Source organism: Chiloscyllium plagiosum, unplaced genomic scaffold (genome assembly GCF_037043375.1).
Source record: "Chiloscyllium plagiosum isolate Xiang-an unplaced genomic scaffold, Cpla_swu_hap1 HiC_scaffold_19, whole genome shotgun sequence".
In the NCBI taxonomy this organism is placed as follows: Eukaryota; Metazoa; Chordata; class Chondrichthyes; order Orectolobiformes; family Hemiscylliidae; genus Chiloscyllium; species Chiloscyllium plagiosum.
Window position 1 is genome coordinate 18,890,134 of NW_028270157.1, and position 23,456 is coordinate 18,913,589.

General features: G+C 45.7%; 2 protein-coding genes across 3 annotated transcripts in view; one reads left to right on the forward strand and one right to left on the reverse strand.

Moving 5' to 3' along the window:
* The window catches only part of LOC122559795 (tetraspanin-9-like), a 190,992-nt gene that overhangs the window by 30,006 nt on the left and 137,530 nt on the right, over positions 1-23,456 (reverse strand). The gene's annotated exons all lie outside the window — the stretch shown is intronic.
* Positions 884-21,962, forward strand: LOC148146725 (uncharacterized). The gene is made up of 2 exons (XM_087997545.1): positions 884-1,171; positions 21,267-21,962. The coding sequence occupies exons 1-2, from the start codon at positions 884-886 to the stop codon at positions 21,960-21,962; spliced, it is 984 nt and encodes a 327-aa protein (XP_087853671.1).

The following is a 23,456-nucleotide window of genomic DNA, read 5'->3' on the forward strand; positions in this document are numbered from 1 at the left end:
TTGCCTTCTCCCTGGGAGGCTCCAGCACCAGCTGTTCTAAGAATCCATCTCGGAGGCACTCCACAAAGTCTCTTTCTTGAGGTCCAATACCATCCTGATTCTATCCTAATTACCTAGTTGATTTTTAACTTTGTCCACCCCAGTCCAACACCATTACCTCCACATCATCCCTTTAGCATGTGATTCCTGAGAGATGAAAGACCTGTTACATATACAGTATTACCCCCATCCACAGTGTGTGGTAAGGATTAGTGGGAAGCCAGGGGATTGGGAAACCTTTAAGTACCAGCAGAGGATAACTAAAAAAAAAACAATCAGAAGGGGAGAAGATGAAGAATGTGGGTAACCTAGCTAGTAATATAAAACAAGGATTGGGGGCAGGAATGTTTTAGTTAGAGGTAAGAGAGACATGAGACCACTGGAAAATGAGGCTGGAGAAGTAGTCATGGGGAAGAAGGTGCTCAGTGATTAGAGGTAACTGGACCTTTAAAACTGAGGCAAATAAATTTATGTTAGATAGGGATATTAAACAGAATGAGGAACTTGAGTTGCAGATCAAAAAGGGGCAGCATGGTGGCTCAGTGATTGGCACTGCTGCCTCACAGCCAGGGTCCTAGGTTCGATTCCAGCCTCAGGTGACTGTCTGTGTGGAGTTTGCACGTTCTCCTCGTGTCTGCGTGGGTTTCCTCTGGGTGCTCCGGTTTCCTCCCACAGTCCAATGATGTGCAGGTCAGGTGAATTAGCCATGCTAAATTGTCCGTAGTGTTAGGTGCATTAGTCAGAGGGAAATGGGTCTGGGTGGGTTACTCTTTGAAGGACTGGTTGGGCTGAAGGGCCTGTTTTTCACACTGTAGGGAATCTAATCTAATCTAATCTAATCAAAATGGTGGAGGAACGGAATAGGTACTTTATGTCAGGCTTCATGGTGAATGACAGCAGAAGCACACTGGAACTTCACGCGAGTCAGGGAGCAGAGGTGAGTGTAGTGATCATCACTAAGAAGGTGCTGGGGAAGCTGAAGGGTCTGAAAGTGGTTGAAATGCCCATATTGAATGGATTACACCCCAGAGTTCTGAAGGTGATAGCTGAGGCTGTTGCGGAGCCATTGCTGGTGATTATCCAGGCATCACTGGAGTCAGGGAGGGTCCCAGAGGAAAGGAAAATGGCTAAGGTAACACCCCTGTTTAAGAAGGGAAGGAGACAGAAGACAGGAAACTATAGGCCAGTTAGCCTGACCTCAGTAAGATTTGAGAGTCCATTATTAAGGATGAGTTTGCAGAGGGCAGAGGCAGCACGGCTTTGTCAAGGGCAAGTCATGCCTGGCAAATCTGTTAGGATTCTTTGAGGAGGTACCAAGCAAATTAGGCAAAGGAGGAGCCAGTAGATGAGATCCATTTGGATTTCCTGAAGACCTATGACAAGATGCTACACGGTAGGCTGCTAAATAAGAGCCCATGGTGTCAATGCCAAGATACTGGTACGGACAGAAGACTAGCTGACTGGCAGCAGGCAGAGAGTGGAAATAAAGGGGTCTTTATCAGGATGGCAGTGTGTGACTGGTGGTGTTTCACAGGAGTCAGTTTTGCAATCACAACAATTCACCTTATACAAAAATGATCTGCACAAAGCTGAGAGCATTGTTGCTAAGTTTGCATATGATAGAAAGATAGGTGGAGGGTCAGGTAGCGTTGAAGAGGCGAGGAAGCTGCAGAAGGACATGGCCAGGCAAGTAGAGTGGGCAGAGAAGTGGCAGCTGGAATAAAATGTGAGGTAAGAAGAATAATGGCATAGTATATTCTCTAAATGGGTCAAGGCTTTGGAAATCTGAAGCACAAGGGGACTTGGGAGTCCGAGTTCAGGATTCCCTTAAAGTTAACATCCAGGTTCTGTTGGCAGTTAGGAAGGTCAATGCAATATTAGCATTCATTTTGAGAGGACTAGAATACAAGGGCAGAGATGTACTGCTGAGACTGTATAAGGCTCTGGTCAGACTGCATTTGGAATATTGTGAGCAGTTTTGGGGGTTGTATCTAAGGAAGGATGGGCTGATCTGGGAGGGGATTCAGAGGAGGTTCACTACAATGATCTCAGGGATGAAAGGCTTGTCACATGAGGAGTGGTTGAAGACTCTGGGTGTGACATCTATGGTATTGAGAGGGATGGGGAGGTGGAATCTGACTGAAATTTACAGAATACTGAGAGACCTGGATAGAGTGGAGTATAGCTTTACAGTAAAAGAGATAACCGTTCAGAACTGAAATCAGGAGGAATTTCTTTAGCCAAAGGTTGGTGAATTTCATTGCTACAGAATGTTGCAGAGGCCAAGTCATTGAGTGTATTTACGACAAAGATACACAGGTTCTTAATTAGTAAGGGGATCAATGATTACTGGGAGAAGGTAGGAGATACATGGTTGAGAAACACATCAGCCATGATTGAATGATAGAGCAGGCTTGATGGGCTGAATTACCTAATTCTGTTCCTATATCTTATGGTTTCATAGTCTTTACACCCACTGGATTGTTCAGTCCATAAACACATCCTCTCAACAGGTGATTTGTCTTTCCTTTGCCCCTCATGATTGGCAATCTGCAAACGAGGAGAAAGTGAGGTCTGCAGATGCTGGAGATCAAAGTTGAAACTTTATTGCTGGAACAGCACAGCAGGTCAGGCAGCATCCAGGGAACAGGAGATTCGACGTTTCGGGCACAGGCCCTGAAGAAGGGCCTGTGCCCGAAACGTCGAATCTCCTGTTCCCTGGATGCTGCCGAATCTGCAAACACTGAATTCAACAGCCAATGAGGAGGGACTAGCAAGCATTAGGAAGTATTTGTACCTCCATCCTGAAACCCTCCAAAAACTCAGTTCTCAGTCCTTGCTCATCCAACACTCCACTATTGATGAGCCTGCCTATGTAGGCTTTAAGCTCTGGAATTCTTTCCCTAAACATCCATGTCTCTCCAATTCTCTCTCTCTCCCTCTCAACACTCCTCAGAAACTAATCTCCCTCCTGCCTAATGTTTCCATATCTGGGTGTGTGTCTAAATGAGTCAGATGATGCTGGATTGTGTTACGAGAGTAATGACACTATATGACTACAAGTAAATATTCTTGTAATTGGTAAGCAAGTCATTGATAGTGTTAGGCCTGAGACATTGATGCTAGTCTGAAGTCAAGGGAGAGAGCTGGTTGCTTCTGACACTAATCAATCTAATCAGCTGTTGAGAGGATGTGTTTATGGACTGAACAATCCAGTGGGTATAAAGACTATGAAACCATAAGATATAGGAACAGAATTAGGTAATTCAGCCCATCAAGCCTGCTCTATCATTCAATCATGGCTGATGTGTTTCTCAATGCACACAGCCAGAGAGGTGGCAGAATGATATAGAGAGCCCTGGTAAAGTGCTGTATGCTTCTACACAGTAAGATCCCAATCATAAAGGCACCTGTTTGGAAAGGAGCTCCTTTACAGGGTGGACCTTGACTGAAGGAGTTAGCCAATCTCGCAGTCCTGTTGACAACAGCTGACCTTGAAGTAGAGCCATTGATTTAATACATGACCTCCCAAGGTGTTTCACACAGCTAAATTAAATTACCGCACCGGACCAGAGGAGAGAATATTTGGTCTAGTGATCGAAAACACGCTCAGGTGGAGGTCGATTTTCCAGCGGGCATCAGAGGGGGAAAGAAAGCCAGACAGCAGCGAAGGAGGGAAGTGCACAGCTCAAGGTTTGGTCAGCTGGATGTCTGGTTACCAACGACAGAGCGATGAAAATCTGGGACGCTCAAAGGTCCAAGCTGGAAGGGTGCAGCGGGTACACTAGGAGAAAGTGAGGACTGCAGATGCTGGAGATCAGAGCTGATCCTGCTCCGTGGATGCTGCCTCTCCTGCTGCGCTTTTCCTGCAGTGGATACACTGAAGAGTTGCAGGGCTGGAGGAGATTGCAGGTGGAGGCAAGAAAGGGGAAGGGCAAGATTAGAAGCAAGAGCACAGGGTGAGAATGTAACTTGGTGAATTCTCACCCATTTCATAGAATCATAGCATCACTATAGAGTGGAAACAGGCCATTTGGCCCAAAAGGTCCAAACCGACCCTCCAAAGGGTAACCCAGACCCATTCCCCTACCCTATTACTCTACATTTAACCCAGACTAACGCACCTAACCTACACATCCCTGAACACAATGGGCAATTTAGCATGGCCAATTCACCTAACCTGCACATCTTTGGACTGTGGGAGGAAACCCAAGCAGACACAGGGAGAATGTGCAAATTCCACACAGACAGTCACCTGAGGCTGGAATCGAACCCGGGTCCCTGGTGCTGTGAGGCAACAATGCTGACTGAAATACCATTAACCTCTGCTTTTAATCTAGAAAGTCGACAGAGATGTGAGGCTGAAGCAGATTCCTCTGAAGGACAATCTCTGCCTGCTCAGAGATTCAGCAGGAGATCTGGCACTGACGTCAGCCAGTAATTCCACTGGGCACAGGCTGGTGTACCTTCTGTTTGTGGAAGTTGGCGGGAGCTCGGGAAATCTCCACACTGGCCAGAGAAGCAGCAGTACCCCAAGCTGGTCAGGATTTAAGGGCCTAGTATTGTGGCCACTGAAAGGCTTATCAAGAATCCAGCCTTGGAAAACTGATTCTGCCCAGTGGATGATGCTTTTTTTTTTAAAAAACCTTTACTTTGACAAAATCCTAAGAAGTTACAAGTGGAATTACATTTGAAATGATAAATAATTTCATAATCATAATTAAAATTGCCAGGACAAAGAGGTACGGCACAGCCTGAGCAAGTTGTTACTGTCTGCAGGTGCAATGTCCTGTTTCACTTCACTGAGCTCTTCCACTGATGCTGGCAAGATGTCTGTTCTAGGGGGATTATGACGTTCAGAATACTCCATCTGTTCAACACTCATGCACCACGTCTGAGGGAAACTAATTCCTCCAGTGTCACACGTGACTAAATCCTGATCCTGAGCACCATGAGAAGTGCAGGCCATGTGTATCCACACAGTCGTGAACCAATCAGCACAGAAACCTAGAGGCCCATTCTTACTGCTACCTCTTCAAGATGTGCAAGCGAGGGTGCGACAACTTCCATCAACTTCAAAATACATTCTCTGATGAAATTACAAAAGCACGAGTATGGTCAACAGCAGGAGGTGGAAGGGTTAGGGTCAGGTTTAGCGTTGGGGTCATCTCGTTCTCTGAACCCTGAGGGGCCACGAAGCAAGGCTGAGCCACAAAACTGTGAGCTTGCCAGATTCCCACAATCGATCGTCTCTGCATATTGAGTACTGTTCTTACTGTTTGACTCACACTGAAGAGAAAACCTCTGGAACAGGCCAGTGAGTCCCCTGTGAGAATGACCTTTGAACTGTGAACACAGGTCAAGCGGAAGGGATCCATTTGAATTTTGAATGGGAGAGCTTGGCATCCATCCATCCACATGTCAACCCAATGAATGACATTCCTCCTCCTGAGGAGTAGCCCTTTTCATCGTACATAGACAGTTAGTCGCTGATTCTCTTATACAAAGAGAATGTGTCTGCACCGAATAAGTGGGGACTGTACGGGGACATCCAGTGTCAGGATATTTGTGTTAACGTACTCCCAGGTACAACTTGGGGACAACTTCCACAACTTATCCTGTCTTCTTCAAAGGTTCGTGTCTATGATTCCCCAGTTTTCCCAGTTTACATTAGTCTTTTAAAATAGTTTAATTTTAATACCCAGAATGCAAAGGAGATGCCAGATTTGTCCCATGCAACCCACCTTCATAACACGGCTCCTTTAAGTTGGAACCTACTCATGTCCTGTTCTGCTCAACCTGCTTTTTTTTAATATTTGCTCACAAAACCTGGGCTGGGCCAGCATTTATTACCTGTCCATAGTTGCCCTTGGGAAAAAGAACAAACAAGCCTCCGTCAATCTGGATCCTCTATCTAAACCTGTCGCCTATTTTCTAAGGATGTGTATCCCTCTGCTCCCTGCCCATCCATGTATCTGTCTGGATACATCTTAAATTATGCTATCGTGCCCGCCTCTACCATCTCTGCTGGCAACGTTTTCCAGGCACCCACCATGGTAGAGGGTGATGGTAAGCTTCCTTCTTGAACTGCTGCAGTCAATGTGCTGTAGGTTGGCCCTTAGGGAGGGTATCCAGCACTTTGACCCAGCGACAGTGAAGGAACGGTGATATGTTTCCAAGTCAGGATGGTGAGTGGCTCAGAAAGAAATTTGTATGCTGTGGTGTTCCCATGTAACTGCTGCCCTTGTCCTTCCAGATGGAAAAAGATCTTTTCTAAAGATCTGGTTAAAGGCGTTCCTAGGATAACACAGAATATCACAGAAGGTTTGGATTCTCCCTGGAACCAGGAATGGGGGAGCGGCTGCAGACCAAAGGGTCTCCATGGGTTACTGTGCAGGAATGCAGGTGGACATTGTGCTCGGGTTGAAAAGAAAGCATTGACGGGGAGTTGAAATGAGTCACCTAACTGGAGGAATAGTCTCCAGAGGAAAAAAAACCTCCTGGGGAAAGTCAGTTCTAAGATTATAGGTCACCAGGATGAAAATAACAAAGAACAGGAATAAACCTTTGGGAGTTAAAAATCACTTTGGATTGATTCTGGGGAATATTTCTGTAAAGGGCAGTGTACCCGTGAAGTACATTCCTGCAGCCGGATTAAGCATAATGAGGCCAATTTCATTACACTGTTCAAAGTGTAAGCTTAAAAATGTGTTGCTGGAAAAGCGCAGCAGGTCAGGCAGCATCAAAGGAGCAGGTGCATAAGCCCTTCTTCAGGAATGAGGAGGGTGTGTAAGCTGCCAATAAAGAACTGTAGATTAGAGTGGTACTGGAAAAGCACAGTAGGTCAAGCAGCATCTGAGGAGCAGGAAAATCGATGTTTCATGCAAAAGCCCTTCATCAGGAATGAAGGCTGGGAGCCTCCGTGGTGGAGAGATAAATGGGAGGGGGATGGGGAGAAGGTAGCAAAGAGTACAGTAGGTGAATGGGGGTGGGGATGGAGGTGATAGGTCAGAGGGGAGGGTGGAGTGGATAGGTGGGAAGGGAGATTGGCAGGTAGGACAGGCCATGAGGACAGTGCTGAGCTGGAAGGTTGGAACTGGGGTAAGGTGGGGAGGGAGGAGAAGTCAGGATTACTAGTCCCCACCACCCGCTTTATCTGCAGCTCCCCCCTTTACACCCACCCCCAGTCCTGAAGAAGGATTATACCCGAAACGTCAACTTCTGCACCTCCTGATACTGCCTGGCGTGGTGCGTTCATCCAGCCTCCTGCTTGTCTACCTTGGATTCCAGCATCTGCAGGTTTATTTTGTCTCTAACAAAGAGCTATAGTCAGTACTGAGTGGTTACTTGTCACAGTAAATTTTTCAAAATGGGTGAAAACTGGAAGCTTGAATTCCCTTTTTAAATATTATTGGTCTCCACAGAACCAAAACACTTTATACGAAAGGTTGCTGGCATACAGAATGCTTTGTCACAGGTAGTGGCGGATGCAGGGACTTTTATATCTCTTGAAGATAATTATGCAAATATTTGAAGTGGGCAAGATAAAAGTGTTTTGGGGGAAAAGCTGAGGGTAAGGGATTATTTTTTGAATTGCTCTATCACATACCATATACAGAAGGAGTCCTTCTGTCCTGGAACCATCATAAATGGGAGTAGTCAGTGTTCCCAGTGCTACACAAAATCTCAGTTACAGAAACAAAAGTCAAACATTTCTCTCAAGTGCCTTTGTGGCCAAGTGCGATACTGAACGGTATACAACAACTTACCTTTATCTGGTGCTTTTAAATAATAAAAGCACTTTACAAGGGAATTATCAACCAAAGGGGTGGCATGGTGGCTGACTGGTTAGCACTTTTGCCTCACAGCACCAGGGACCCAGGTTCGATTCCCATCTCGGGCAACTGTCTGTCAGGAGTTTGCACGTTCTCCGTGTCTGCCCAGGTTCCCTCCGGGTGCTCCGGTTTCCTCCCACAATCCAAAGATATGCAGGTTAGGTGAATTGGCCATGCTAAATTGCGCACAGTGTTCAGGGATGTGTAGGTTAGGTGCATTAGTCTGGGTAAATGTAGTCTGGGTGGTTGACTCTTCAGATGGTCAGTGTGGACCTGCTGGACTGAAGGGCCTTTTTTCCACACTGTAGGGATTCTATGATTCTTTTCTTTGAAAATATGACACTGAGCCCAAGGAGATGGTAGGTCAATTGACCAAGAGCTTGGTTAAAATGTTAGGACTTAAAGTGTCTCAAAGGAGGAATGTGAGGTAGAGATGTCATGAAAGTGTCTCAGAGTTTAAGACCAATGTTTTCTGCACAAACCAGTAAAATATTGTTCTCTATTACAGACCCCAATTCTGGTCCCTCCTGGGTCTCAACAATGAACCCATCCAGTCACCCCCAAAAGTAGACACCAAGAACTGTATCTCCGAGATCCCAAGACTAGATCCTCCAATTTCCAACAGGAGACCCTTCAGAAATCTCAACAGGAGACCCTGCCTGACCCCTGATACTGGATACAAGTCATGGGTAGCACATGACTGCAGAATCCTACCGTAAACTCTCCACTCAACACAGGAGCTGGTTCAGTGCTCAAGCAGTCTAAGCTGTCTCCCGTGTTGAAACAAACATTCAGAGGATAAAAATCTCAGCAATTCCAATCAAAGGGAAAGATTTTATTCATTCTGTGTCCATCGTCACTGGGACAATAGCCCGCAGATTGCATGAGCCACACATTCCCTCTGGGTGAGCAGTACATTGCCAACAGGAATGTGTGCGCCATGGCAAAATCACATCAGGTTGGTCAGGGAGGGGTCCCTCTGCTAGCTCCTCCCCACAGACCCTAGTATGTGGGAATTGGGAACTCTGCCTCAAACTACTGTATGTGTCCAGCAACCAGTCCCAGGGATAGGAGAGGCAATAGCCTAATAGTATTATTACTAGACTAATAGTCCAGAGGCCCTGGTAATATTCTGGGACCTGGGTTTGAATCCCACTATGGAAATGCAATTAAAAACAAAATCTAGAATTTGTTGCCAAGTGTTGGGGCAATACCCCTTCAGCTCACTAAAGTCCTTTAGGATAGAAAACTGCCATCCTTAACCTGGAATGGTCTACATGTGACTCCAGACCCACAGCAATGTGGTTGACTCTTAACAGCCATCTGGGCAATTAGAGATGGGCAATAAATGCTGATCTAGCCAGTGATTCCCACTTCCTGTGAATTAATTTTTAAAATATCACAAATGAGCTGGCCACGCACAGGATGTGACGTGTCAGAGGAATGGTTTTGTCTTGCATCTTCAAATTCTTCAACCAGACCAGATCGCACACATCCACAATACACTTCATCTTGTGATGAAGGTAGACTTTGCTTCGTGTGTTAGGCAGACCCGCAGCTGATACAAATTACTCTTACAGCCAGACGGCCCTCCTGTGATGTGCTGGTCATGTCCCTACCCGTGAACTAGGAGGCCCAGGTTCAAATCCCACCTGCTCCAGAAATGTGGAATGACATCTCCGAACAGGTGGATTAGAAAAATAGTTCAACGAAAAAAAACAGAGCCCAGGAATTTATGGAGCTCGTAAAGAGAGATTTTATACAGTTTTTCCCTGGATCAGCATCGAGAGAGCTGATAGGAAGCTGCCAATTGGATCACTCACCTGGTTCTGCCAGCAAGGCTGAACATCATTTCAGTCACAAATATCTCTACTGATTCTAAACAATTATCCAGCTATACCAAACCTGTCAGTTTCTATTGCGTGTGAAATTGCAATACTTCTATAAAATTTATTCTCTTCTTTGTGAAGCTACGTTCACTACCAATGTTCAAAATCTTCTCCCTAGCAGTCTACAGAATGGGATACAGATGAATCTTTCTCTCGCTCCTTGAATTTAAATATAATGAATCCTATCTTAAGTGTTGCTATTCAGAAAACCAGCCGATTAATGCTTACCACAAGTTGCTGCTTGGAATCAAAATGTGGACAATTAATCAGCATGATGGCTTGGAATCAAAATGTGGACAATTAATCAGCATGATGGCACAAAAACTGAAGGAGCACGTTAGGGATTTGGGGCCCTCAGACTGCGGCACAACATCACCCTGTCCCTCCTCACTACTTGGTCAGGAAGCCTTAAAGGTGTTTCTTTCTTGTCGTTCTAGTTACCTCTTTAGAAGGTGATCAAGGACCCTCTTCCTGACCCTCTCAAGTCCACAGGGTTAGATACATCCATGGGGGTTCCATACAGGAGAGAGTTCCAGGATTTTGACCCAGCGACACTGAAGGAATGGTGTTATGTTATGAAGTCTGGATGGTGAATGGCTTGGAGGGAAACCTGCAGATGCGCCACATATCTGCTACTTGTACCGTTCTGGTTGGTGGAAGTCGTGGGTGTGTCAGATGCTGGCTAAGGGGCCTGGGAGTGAGTTAATGCTCAAACCAGTGAGTGGGGTCTGCTGTGTGACTGAGCATACAGTCAGAGATGTACAGCACGGAAACAGACCCTTCAGTCCAAATCGTCCACGCCAACCAGATGTCGTAACTTAATCTAGTCCCATTTGCCAGCACTTGGCCCGTATCCCTCCAAACCCTTCCTATCCATATACCCATCCAGATGCCTTTTAAATGCTGTAATTGTATCAGCCTCCACTTCCTTGGCAGCTCATTCCATACATGCACAACCCTCTGTGTGAAAAAGGTGCCCCTTAGGTCCCCTTTAAATTGGATGGATACACTAAAATTTATTGCTAACTATGTGGTGATAGTGAGGCAACTTCCTGAGCCACTGCAGTCCTTGTGGCATAGAGAAAGGAATTGCAGGTACAAATGGCAGAGGGTGGTGTTCCCATGCACTTGTTACAGGTAACTGCAAGATAGAGGTTGGTTTGGAAGGTGCTGTCTAAGGACCCTTGGTGAATATCTGTAGTGTATACTGTAGATGATGCACACTCCTGCTACTGAGTAACGATAGTGGAGGGAATATTTTCTTCGGGTGATGACAAGGGATGGAAGTTTAGAGTGATGAAGGGGTTTATTAAAGACATGTGGCGTAAGATTTTATCTAGGCTCAATATGATGAGAAATGCAGTGATATAATTCACATTGCTCCGTCAGAAGGATAAGGTCTGAAACTGTCCTTTCACCTCTGCCATCTGCTTTTAATCTGCTTCCCCTGGCCGTACTAGAGTTGAAAAAAGAATCAGGAGAACGTGAGGACTGCAGATGCTGGAGATCAGAGTCAGAAAGTATGGTGCTGGAAAAGCTGATGAAGGGCTTATGCCCGAAATGTCTCCTTCTCCTCGGATGCTGCCTGACCTGCTGTGCTTTTCCAGCACCACACTTTCCTATTCTGAAAACGAATCAGGCTGTTTTAGCCCAGACGGCTACACAACAAGACTCCAAAGTCCCTCATGATGACAAACACATTCTGGTTCTAGGAAGCGAGAGTAATCAGGTAACAGGAAACATTGAGAGTCAACCCAAAGCACAAGGACTGGGGCTGTTCAAGAAGGCAGCTAACCATCACCTTCTCAGGGGCGGTTAGGGACGGGCAATCAGTGCTGACCAGCCAGCGACGCCCACCTTCCACAGGCGAATAAAAACAAACCATATCACTCTCAAAATAACACAGGGGCAGGATTTGCATTTGACAGTGAAGGAAGGAATGATGGCACTGAGTCCTCCCTCTGCCCCAACCTGCGTGTCAGTCAGTGCCCCATCTTGAGGCAATTTTCATGCAGGGAATTGGGGGAGTGGACAGGACAGTGATGTCTACCTGGAGAAAGTGAGGACTGCAGATGCTGGAGATCAGAGCTGAAAATGTGTTACTGGAAAAGCGCAGCAGGTCAGGCATCATCCAAGGAAAAGGAGAATCGACGTTTCGGGCATAAGCCCTTCTTCAGGAATGTCTACCTGCCCTACTACAGCTCCTCTGCAGACAGGGCCTTGCTGAGGTCAAAATACAGCGGGTGTTTGACAATGGTGAGAGTGTAGAGTCCAGGAGGCAGCCTTCTCCCACCCTTCAGCTGCAGTGGCCATCGACTGGAGGGGGCTTCCCCACGATGACAGCTTGACTGTTCGGGTGATTTGTATAAACCCCCCCCCCCCCCGAGACATGCTCCCTCTCTCCTGCGTATATGGCAACTCCCACTCCAGACAGCATACTGCCAGTTCAGATTTAACATATACTTCTGTTCTTGTGCAATCTCGCATTGGAAGAAAATTGCGCAATAACCATGCCATCTGAACTAATGGGCCTGGAATCTAATTATAGCCAATACAGGTAAGGAAGGTTTGTGCTCCGCAAATAACAGTCTAAATTCTTCAATCGGCTGAAAACCAATTCATGTTGAAGAAACACGTGTTACAGCAGAATCGACGACCTTCTATTTTCTCCCCAGCCTCTGTAGCCTGCCCTCCAGCAGGAGGTGGACAAAGGCAGCCATGTAACGTTGCTCCTTATCAGCCGGGTGTGTGGGTCCCCATTGCATGATTCCTCCCGAGAAACAGAAACAGAAGTCTAGCCCCAGGATTTACGTTTTAACTATGATGATGATCATTCCCCTTAACTGGTGTCCTATTTATTCGGATTATTTGAAGTGAATCTGAGGAAACCTGCTTGGAAATGCATTTGGGTCACATTTATATGCAATATTTATGAAGCCTGAGACAATCTAAAAATGACAAACAGCAAATATCAAACTGATGTATGGCTGTGGTCCACCAGCAATGTTCTACAAATTAAACACTTAAACCATGATTCTCTGAAATAACTGAAATAGGCAGACCACTGTGAAAGTTTACATTTTCAAAAGTAAAAACTTCCCCAGCAATCACACCCAGTTTTAATCTGTTAATTTGATTTGATTCTTTATTACATGTCAGGGCTAAACCTCATTGTAAATCCCTCGGTGATGATCATATCTGAGATGACGAGTGATCAGCAGGATTGAGATGAGAAGAAATTTCTTCACCAGAGAATTGTGAGCCTGGGGAATTCTCTGCTGCAGAAAGTGTTAGATTTGATTCCCTACAGTGTAGGAACAGGCCCTTCAGCCCAACAAGTCCACATTGACCCTCCGAAAAGTAACCCGCCCAGACTTACTTCCCTCTGACTAACGCACCTAACACTATGGGCAATTTAGCATGGCCAATTCACCTGATCTGCACATCTTTAGACTGTGGGAGGAAACCAGAGCACCCAAAGGAAATCTATGCAGACACGGGGAGAATGTGCAAACCCTCACACAGACAGTCACCCAAGACTGGGATTGAACTCGGTTCCTGGTGCTGTGAGGCAGCAGTGCTAACCACTGAGCCACCGTGCTGCCCCAGTGATTGAGGCTAAAACATTGCATGTTTTCAAGAACGAGTTAGATATAGTCCTTGTGGCCAAAGGGATGAAAGGACACGGGGAGAAATTGGGAACAGGATATTGAGTTGGATGATCAACCTTGATCATTCTAAACTGCATAGTAGGCTCAAAGGGCGGAATGGCCTACTCCAGCTCCTATTTTCTATGTTTCAGTGTTTCTATGTCACTGACTATGGGGCACAGCTTGTTCCACCTCACTGCCTCCTTCATCCACGTTTCCCAAGCACTGTCCCACTGCTGATGTCCATCTACGTTAGAGGGAAGGTCACCATGGTATTGGTTTGAAGCTTTAATCTGAGCAAAAAGATAGAATAAAGCAAGAGCAAAACTTCTGTTGCAAAAGAAAGAGAATAAACCAGAAGCAGAGGGAAAATTACATTTAAAAGAAAGAGGGGAACACGAGTAGACAGAAATACAGAGGGTGAGAGAGAAAAACTACAAAACATAGTTAAAACAGCGTGAACAATGAACAGTAAGAGAGCAGGAAAGAGGCAGAAAATAAAACAGGAAAATGTAAGACTGAAACAGCACGGTCAGATGTTCACCTGACTCAGCAGTCCTTTACAAATGACAGGCAGGATGTGGTTCTGGGATTCCCATTCTGCTGCTACAGGATAAGAATGGGTGTTGCCCATCCACAGGCACCTCTCCAGTTATAGAGCTGTTCTTGTCAGAGTGGGACATGCTATGCCAGATACCCCTTCCCTCACTGCAATTTGGAGGGCGTAGGGGGTTAAGTATACGTGGCTCACAGCACCTGAGAGGAGCCATGAATCATGGGGTAGCCCCCATGTGGGGAATGAGGAGAAAAAAAAACCCACCAACTGTTCCTAGAATTCTTTCGTTGACATGCTTTGAAATACAAAAAAGAGTTGGTTTATAGAGTCATAGAGATGTGCAGCACAGAAACAGACCCTTCCTTCTAATTTGTCCACGCTGACCAGATATCTAAATTAATCGAGTCCCATTTGCCAGTATTTAGCCCATGTCCCTTTAAACCCTTCCTATTCATGTACCCAGGAACCTTTCAATTTGAATATTTTAATGAAATATTATAAGGTATTTTTACTGTTGTGCTGGGTTACAGGGACAAAGACAGAAATTGCTAGAAAAGCTCAGCAGGTCTGGCAGCATCTATGGAGAGAAATCAGAGTTAACATCTTGCGTCCAGTGACGCTTCCTTGGAAATGAGTTGATTATAAGGCTCGGTCTGAAGAGTGTAGTGATCATGACATCCACCGGCATTCTGTAAGTACTGAGGTACATTAGAGGACAATTCCCAGTGGTCATATATGGTCAAGGGATCATTATTTGGAATTTCTGAATGATATGATTTCTATCCCAACCCTTTAAAAATGAAAAATAAAACTTCAGCAGCTTTCAGTCTGAGAAATAAAAACAGACACCTGCTTCTAGAACAATGATTAACAGGTCACTTGGTGTAATTTAGAAAAGAGAAAAACCATTTTGTTTTAAAATTTCAAACAGGCTTCATTATCTATGAGTTGGAATGGGTCATTATGACAACTGAGCCTGTTATAAATGCTGAGCTGAGTCTCAAATACTCAAGAACTACTCATCTCAGCTCAACTATTTGACGGACAATTTAAAGAGATTATTAAAGGATCAGCTGTTTTGAAATGTTTAGAGAAATAGGTACAAAGGAACCTCGATTATCTGAAGGATGTGGGCAGACAGTACTTTGTTCAATTAATCGAATTCCAAATAATCGAATGCCAGATAACATAGTTTAGCCAAGCATCTGGACCTTGTGATCTTACCAGATAATCCGAAATTTGGATAATCAAATGCCAGATAATCGAGGTTCCTCTGTATTCATTTGCTGCTACTGAAAAGAGATCACTTCAGGTTTAAATGATTTTCAATGGTCATTTCGAAGGCATGTTGCTGTTTCTATGAGTGGTGAACAATGTCCATTCCAAAGACATTCTAAGGTCTGTCCATTGTCGATAATGGGTGGGTAGCTGGGATGGATACACGGAAGAGGCGTGTGGAATAAGTGGTGGGATGGAGCGATTGTGCAGAGTGACAGACCCTGACATCGAACACTAATATTCCAGGCGGTGGAGATAGACAGTCTAGGCCTACTCTCCTTGCCATCATGGTCCTGTCTTTGGAGGATGGGGTTGGAGAGAGGGCAGGTGTCCACCTCCATCCTGACTCTCTCCCTCCCTGGAAGGAAAATACAAAAGGTAAGGCATCTTTTGAGGAAACAGGTCTGCTGTCCTGACTTGATCTGCCCACTTCCTCCAGGAAAATCAGACCCTACTGATCAGTTTGAGTGACAGAGCGTGTGCACAAGTAAAGGAGCAAGGGTGAGTGTTAGTTTAAACAAGAGTGTGTCATTCTAAGACACTTTTCGGAAATCAGAAACTGTGCTGGACTTGGAACTGTATCGCCTGGATTAAAATCCTGGTGCCATCTAAGAGTGGTGTACTGTATCTCGACTATGAGGCCAGTTGTTTGAATCACTGGTTAATGCCATATCCTCAAGATTTTAAATCTCAGTAATAATGATCTTGAAACTTGTGGAAACCCATCTGGTTCACTCTTGTCTTTTAGGGAAGGAAATCTGCCATCCTTACCCAGTCTGGCCTTAATGTGACTCAGACCCACCGTGATGTGGCTGACTCTTAACCTGAGTTTTATTTCCTGTTTTATTAAAGGATTAGCTGTTTTGAAATGTTCAGAGAAATAGATATTTATCTGTTGCTACTGAAGACAGATCAGTTAAGGTTCAAATGTTTTTCAATGGTCAATTTGAAGGCGTGTTGCTGTTTGAATGAGTGCTCTGATCTCCAGCATCTGCAGTCCTCACTTTCTCCTCGAAGATTTTAACCTACTGCGAATCCTCTTACAACGATGCCTTCTTTGAAGAAGCTCTCTTCCTCCCTCTACAAGGATTTCAGCGAGTCCCTTTCTCACTGCACCCTCCAATCGCATTTCCAAAGCCCCTCCCTCAAGACCCTCCTCCCTACTTTTTATCTTAGCCTGCTTGGCACAATTTCCTCATTCCTGAAGATGGGCTCATGCCCGAAACGTCGATTCTCCTGCTCCTTGGATGCTGCCTGACCTGCTGCGCTTTTCCAGCAACACATTTTCATCTCTGATCTCCAGCATCTGCAGTCCTCACTTTCTCCTAGAAGATTTTAACCTACTGCGAATTCTCTTACAAGGATGCCTTCCTTGAAGAAGCTCTCTTCCTCCCTCTACAAGGATTTCAGTGAGTCCCTCTCTCACTGCACCCACCTATCGCATTTCCAACACCTCTCCCCAAGTCCCTCCTCCCTACCTTTTATCTTAGCCTGCTTGGCACACTTTCCTCATTCCTGAAGAAGGGCTCATGCCCGAAACGTCGATTCTCCTGCTCCTTGGATGCTGCCTGACCTGCTGTGCTTTTCCAGCAACACATTTTCTGCTCTATTAGATTATCAGTTTATCAATGTCCATTCCAAAGACATTCTAAGATCTGTCCATTCTGAATAATGGTTGGGTGGCTGGGCCTGATATGGAAGAGACATGTGGAGTAAGATGTGGGGTGGAGTGATCATGGAGAATGACCTCTGAAATGGTCTAGCAAGCTCACTCAGTTGCATCAAGCCACTGCTGAAAAGTGGTGTGCAGTGGTGTAAGGCTGGGAGTTCTCTGGGGCAGTTAGAGGTGGGCAGTAAAAACTGACCCAGCCAGCAATGCCCACAACCTGGCAATGAGCAAAAAAACACAATTAGGTGAAAGTGAGGATTGCAGATGTTGGAGATCAGAGGCAAGATTAGAGTGGTGCTGGAAAAGCACAGCAGGTCAGGCAGCATCCGAGGAGCAGGAAAATTGACGTTTCGGGCAAAAGCCCTTCATCAGGAATGCTAATTCCTGATGAAGGGCTTTTGCCCAAAACATTGATTTTCCTGCTCCTCGGATGCTGCCTGACCTGCTGTGCTTTTCCAGCACCACTCTAATCTTGACAAAAAAATCAATGTGGACTGTGCAAAACACCAAGCTTGCTGTGCTCTGCCAGTGGAGTAAGTTTCATAGCTTGCCCTGTTCTCATGTATTTAGAGAAAATTTATTGGAAAGGATAATCAAAAAGAAATACTACTGGCCTTGCAAAGGAAGGATACATCCCTGGTGCGTGATAACCAGAGAACTGCAGTAATTCAGGCCAAGTGTCTTCATCAATAACAAAACCCTTTATACTGTGCCATACATCATTTGCAGCAAGGGAAAACATTAAAAAAACCACAGCAAACAGCAGAAATGTCTCACTGTTTTAGCAGCTGACCCACATAAACAGAAAACCGGAAAAAAAACTTTAATTTCATTCTAGTGCATGCTTAAATAAAAGCACCTGACTGAGTGCTAAAATTAACCAATTATGTGACCAGACTGCAAAGAGATTAAGTTGATTTAAGCAGCAGTAGATGGACAGAGAATTGCATTAAATTATTTTTAAATAATCTGCTTGGACACGTTATGACACACCTCCAGTGCAGGTAGGACTTGAACCTGTACCCACTGGCCCAGACACTACCACTGCACAGAGAGCCCCTGAGAACTGGATTGACAGAAAGTGTTACACACAGTCCTCCCACAATAAACAAGGGAACCAAAATTGTATGGGGACTACAAGCTAATCAGCCTGACGTCAATGAATGAAATATATTGGAATCCCTTATTATGCAGTTGGCCACTGGGGACTTAGAACAGCTGAAACTGATTAGGGAGAGTTGAATGGTTTTACAAAAGGAAAATCATAACTAACAAATCTACTCCAGGATTTGAGGATTTAACTAGCAGAGTACATGAATGGGAACCAGAAAGCATGATATTTTAGGGTTTTCAAACTGCATTCAATACAGTGGCAGTATTATCTCAGGGCTTATGGGTTTGGGGTTAGAGAACAGAATCATAATGGACTAGGTGAAGGACAAGAAACAGAAAAGAGGAATAAATGAACAGTTTCAGGTTGGCAAGCTGCTGCTGATGGAGTCAGGGACGAGTAGATTAACTGCATTAATATATATACAGATGGAGAGAGTGCATTGTGTAGATAATTAAGCACGCATAAAGAAATGGTAGTGCTACAGGAAAAGAGTGGAGGCAGGAGATATATTCCAAGTGATGCTGGATCCTTCCTTCCCTGCTGGGGTAGTTTTTTTTTGTTTTACAATTGAGATGTATCATTTTCCCTAATCATTTGTGCTTAAGAACTTGTATCTAGATACCAAAGATGGTGCCGTATGTGGCGACTTATAAACTTTTCATGGTACCCACGTGAATGCATGAGACAGTAAAGCACATTCTTGTAATTCTCATTCAGACAAGCAGACAAAGAATGAAGCTGGGTGATAAAGGAAGCCATGAGAAAGACACAAAGGTTGATATTTAACGTGGGAGGTTGGTAGCAGCCCTGTGTTTCCCATTTTTGGGCAGGCTCAAGCTAAGTACCACCCAGGCATTTAACTTTCAGCAGTTCAAGGACGATGGGGGCAGAAATCCCATCCTCGAGAACTGCCAGACTATGAACAACTGGCATCTGTTCATTGTTAAGTCGCACCATTGCAGAGCGAATGTCAACTGCTCGTAACACTCCACCAAACCTTCCCAGCACAGACCTCACTAGGAGTGGGAAGGCAGCAAAATCCCAACAAGGTGAAATGCCACCAGACCCAGCTCAAGGCCAAGCATTAATTTCTGCTACAAATAGTCTATAAAGGGATTGTGGATAGGTTGCCTACGTGTGAAGGAAAAATGACAGGTGGAATACAATGTGGGGACCCGACTTCGACAGATTAGATTAGATTAGATTAGATTACTTACAGTGTGGAAACAGGCCCTTCGGCCCAACAAGTCCACACTGCCCCGCCAAAGCGCAACCCACCCATACCCCTACATTTACCCCTTACCTAACACTACGGGCAGTTTAGCATGGCCAATTCACCTGACCTGCACATCTTTTGGATTGTGGGAGGAAACCAGAGCACCCGGAGGAAACCCACGCAGACACGGGGAGAACGTGCAAACTCCACACAGTCAGTCGCCTGAGGTGGGAAATGAACCCGGGTCTCTGGCGCTGTGAGGCAGCAGTGCTAATCACTGTGGCACCGTGCCGCCCACAGGGACACAAAAACAAAACAACTTTGAAACGGTGAGATGAAATGGTGATCTTTCAGAGGGACATGGATGTCTTCGCAGTGAAAGTACAACCAGTTACAGAAGGGAACTTGGCCAAGTGCTGACCTACATTACCAGGGGGCTGGCGGATGAGAGTAAGGAACTCTTACTGCAGTTGTTCAGGGTTTGAGCAAGACCTGGGCATTGTATACAGTTTTGTTTCTATTAGGAGAAAGTGGGCACTGCAGATGCTGGAGATCAGAGTCGAGAGTGTGGTGCTGGAAAATCACAGCAGGTCAGGCAGCATCTGAGAAGCAGGAGAATCGATATTTCTCTCCTTGGATGCTGCCTGACTTGCTGTGCTTTTCCAGCACCACACTCTGGAATTTTGTTTCTGTTCCCAAGGAAAAATGCACTCACCTTACAAGGACAAAGGGGTCAAAGGGGCAGTGGTTTATCCTTAGGAAGACTGAGTTATCCCAAATGAGGCTGAGTAAATTGCACCTGTACTCTCTGAAGTTTCACTGAAATATACAAGATTAGATTACTTACAGTGTGGAAACAGGCCCTTTGGCCTAACAAGTCCACACTGACCCTCCGAACAGCAACCCACCCAGACTCATTCCCCTCCATTTACCCCTTCACCTAACACTATGGGCAATTTAGCATGGCCAATTCACCTGACCCTGCACATTCTTTGGACTGTAGGAGGAAACCGGAGCACCCGGAGGAAACCCACGCAGACACGGGGAGAATGTGCAAACTCCACACAGTCAGTCGCCTGAGGTGGGAATTGAACCCGGGTCTCTGGCGCTGTGAGGCAGCAGTGCTAACCACTGTGTCACCGTGCCACCACAATTCTAAGAGGGCTCGACAGGGTCAACACCAATATGTGGTTTCCGCTGGCTGGAGTGTGTCGTCAGGGAGAACACATCTTCAGGATTTCAATGGTGCAAGGCCAGCATTTATTATCCAGTCCAATTCTTCCTGACAAGGTGGTGGTGAGCTGCCTCTTCAACTGCTGCAGTCCATATTGGGGAAGGCCACCCACAGTACTGTGAGGGAGAGAACTTTGAATCAGTGACAGTGAAGGAACAACAATATATTTCCAAGTCAGAGTGGTGAGTGGTTGAGAGAGGAACCTGCAAGTAGTACAATTGCAACATTTAAAAGGCACCTGATTGGGTTTATGAATAGGAAGAGTTTGGAGGGATATGGGCCGGGTGCTGGCAGGTGGGACTAGATTGAGTTGGGATATCTGGTCGGCGTGGACAAGTTAGACCGACAACGTACATCTTTATGGCTCTATGGTGACATACCCATGTAGCAGCTGCGACTGCCATTCCAGGTGGTCATAGTTGTAGGTATCGAAGATACTGTTGGAGGAGGCATGGCGAGTTAATGCAGGGAAACTTGTAGATGATTTGACTTTCATGTCTTGGAACGGATTTGTATTAACTAATTTCCCAAACTGCTCCCTTTGCTCTTTTCGCCCTAAATATGAACGTGAGCCATCGAACTAACAACCCACAGGCCAGTGGCAATAGATTTTCCAAATAAGAGATCAATTGTGGGTGTATGGTAAAATAGCCAGAGGTGACATGAGGAAAACCATTGTCCATCCAGTCAGTGATTAGTGTAGAAAACACTGCGCACACTTTATTTGTTGATAGTTAACCAAAAACAGAAACACTTCCATTAATGCATCATGTATCACTTCCTTAGACTACCAGAAGGACTTTACAGTTTTACTGTCCCTCAGCACTGACCCTCTGTCAGTGTGGCGCTCCCTTGGTACTGACCGTCCGACAGTATGTCGCTCCCTCAGTAATAACCCTCCATCAGTGTGGTGCGCCCTTGGTACCGACTCTCCGACAGTGCAGCGCTCCCTCGGTTCTGACCCTCCGACAGTGCAGCGCTCCCTCGGTTCTGACTCTCCGACAGTGCAGCGCTCCCTCGGTTCTGACTCTCCGACAGTGCAGCGCTCCCTCGGTTCTGACTCTCCGACAGTGCAGCGCTCCCTCGGTTCTGACTCTCCGACAGTGCAGCGCTCCCTTGGTACCGACTCTCCGACAGTGCAGCGCTCCCTTGGTACCGACTCTCCGACAGTGCAGCGCTCCCTTGGTACCGACTCTCCGACAGTGCAGCGCTCCCTCGGTTCTGACCCTCCGACAGTGCAGCGCTCCCTCGGTTCTGACCCTCCGACAGTGCAGCGCTCCCTTGGTTCTGACCCTCCGACAGTGCAGCGCCCCCTCGGTTCTGACCCTCCGACAGTGCAGCGCTCCCTCGGTTCTGACTCTCCGACAGTGCAGCGCTCCCTCGGTTCTGACTCTCCGACAGTGCAGCGCTCCCTCGGTTCTGACCCTCCGACAGTGCAGCGCCCCCTCGGTATTCCAGTGGAAATATTGCCCCAGATTTTGAAGCTGATATCGGTGATATGAGACTAACAATCTTTTGGCACTGTGAGCTATGACTGACACGTTAACACGGGCCTTGAATTCCCAGTTTTTGTAGCTGCTTTCAGATTAACAGCTTGTGACACATCAGTATTACCTCCTCATTTCCTGGAAGTTTATTAATGAGTGTGTGTCGAACCAACATTTCAATTCATGCATCTCAGCACCTTGAGACTGTAAATGCTGAAGTAATTGGAAGGGGAGGCTTAATATACAGCACCAGCAGTGAACAAAACATCGATTTATCTCTCAACTGAGAGCTTAATAGATGCAGCCTCATTTTTTTCATCTTGCAACATCACCTCCCACTTCATCCATCCAGGAGCAGCAGGAGTCAGTCCAAACTCTATGATAATGCAACAACACTTCGAACTTACATCATGTTCAGACGAGGGAATTGAGAAGAGGGAAATAGCTAGTGAGAAATAATCATGATAGGCAGGTGAGTGCTTTCGAATGGGAAATGCATTTACAATAAGGTGTCTCCTACTCCTCCGCCCCCACCCCACGGAACACTCCAGTCTCCCAAATTACAGAAGGCAAACAGCCTGGGAAATTGGCAGCTCGCCATTTCTGGAATCCCTCAGTAAATGAGCTCGTTAATAACATGATCATCGAGACGTAAAGTTTGTGAACAGACCCTTCGGTCCAACTCGTCCATGCCAACCAGATATCCTAATCTAATCTAGTCCCATTTGCCAGCACTTGGCCCATATCCATTAAACTCTTTGTCTTCATTTACAATCTTTAAAAGGCATCTGGATGAGTATTTGTATCAGCCTCCACCACTTCCTCTGGCAGCATACACACACTACCCTCTCTGTGAAAAAGTTGCCCCTTAGGTCCCTTTTAAATTTTCCCCCTCTCAACCTAAACATCTAGTTCTGGACTCCTCTACCCTGGGGAAAAGACCTTGTCTATTCACCCTATGATTTTATAAACCTCATGATTTTATAAACCTCTATAACGTCACCCCTCAGCCTCCGATACTCCAGGAAAAACAACCCCAGCCTATTCAGTCTCTCCCTATAGCTCAAATCCTCCAACCCTGGCAACATCCTTCTAAATCTTTTCTGAACACTTTCAGGTTTCACAAGGAGGAAGCCCAAAATTGCACGCAATATTCCAAAGTGGTCCTGTAAAGCCACTACATGACCTCTCAACTGCTATGCTCTATACTCTGACCAATAAAGGAAAGCATACCAAATGCCTTCTTCACTATCCTATCTACCTGCGACTCCACTTTCAAGGAGCTATGAACCTGCACTCCAAGGTTTCTTTGTTCAGCAACACTCCCCAGAACCTTACCATTAAATGTATAAGTTCTGCTAAGATTTGCTTTTCCAAAATACAGCACCTTCCATTTATCTAAATTAAACTCCATCTGCCATTCCTCAGCCCATTGGCCCATCTGATCAAGATGTCATTGTAATTTGAGGTAACCTCTTTTTGTTGTCCA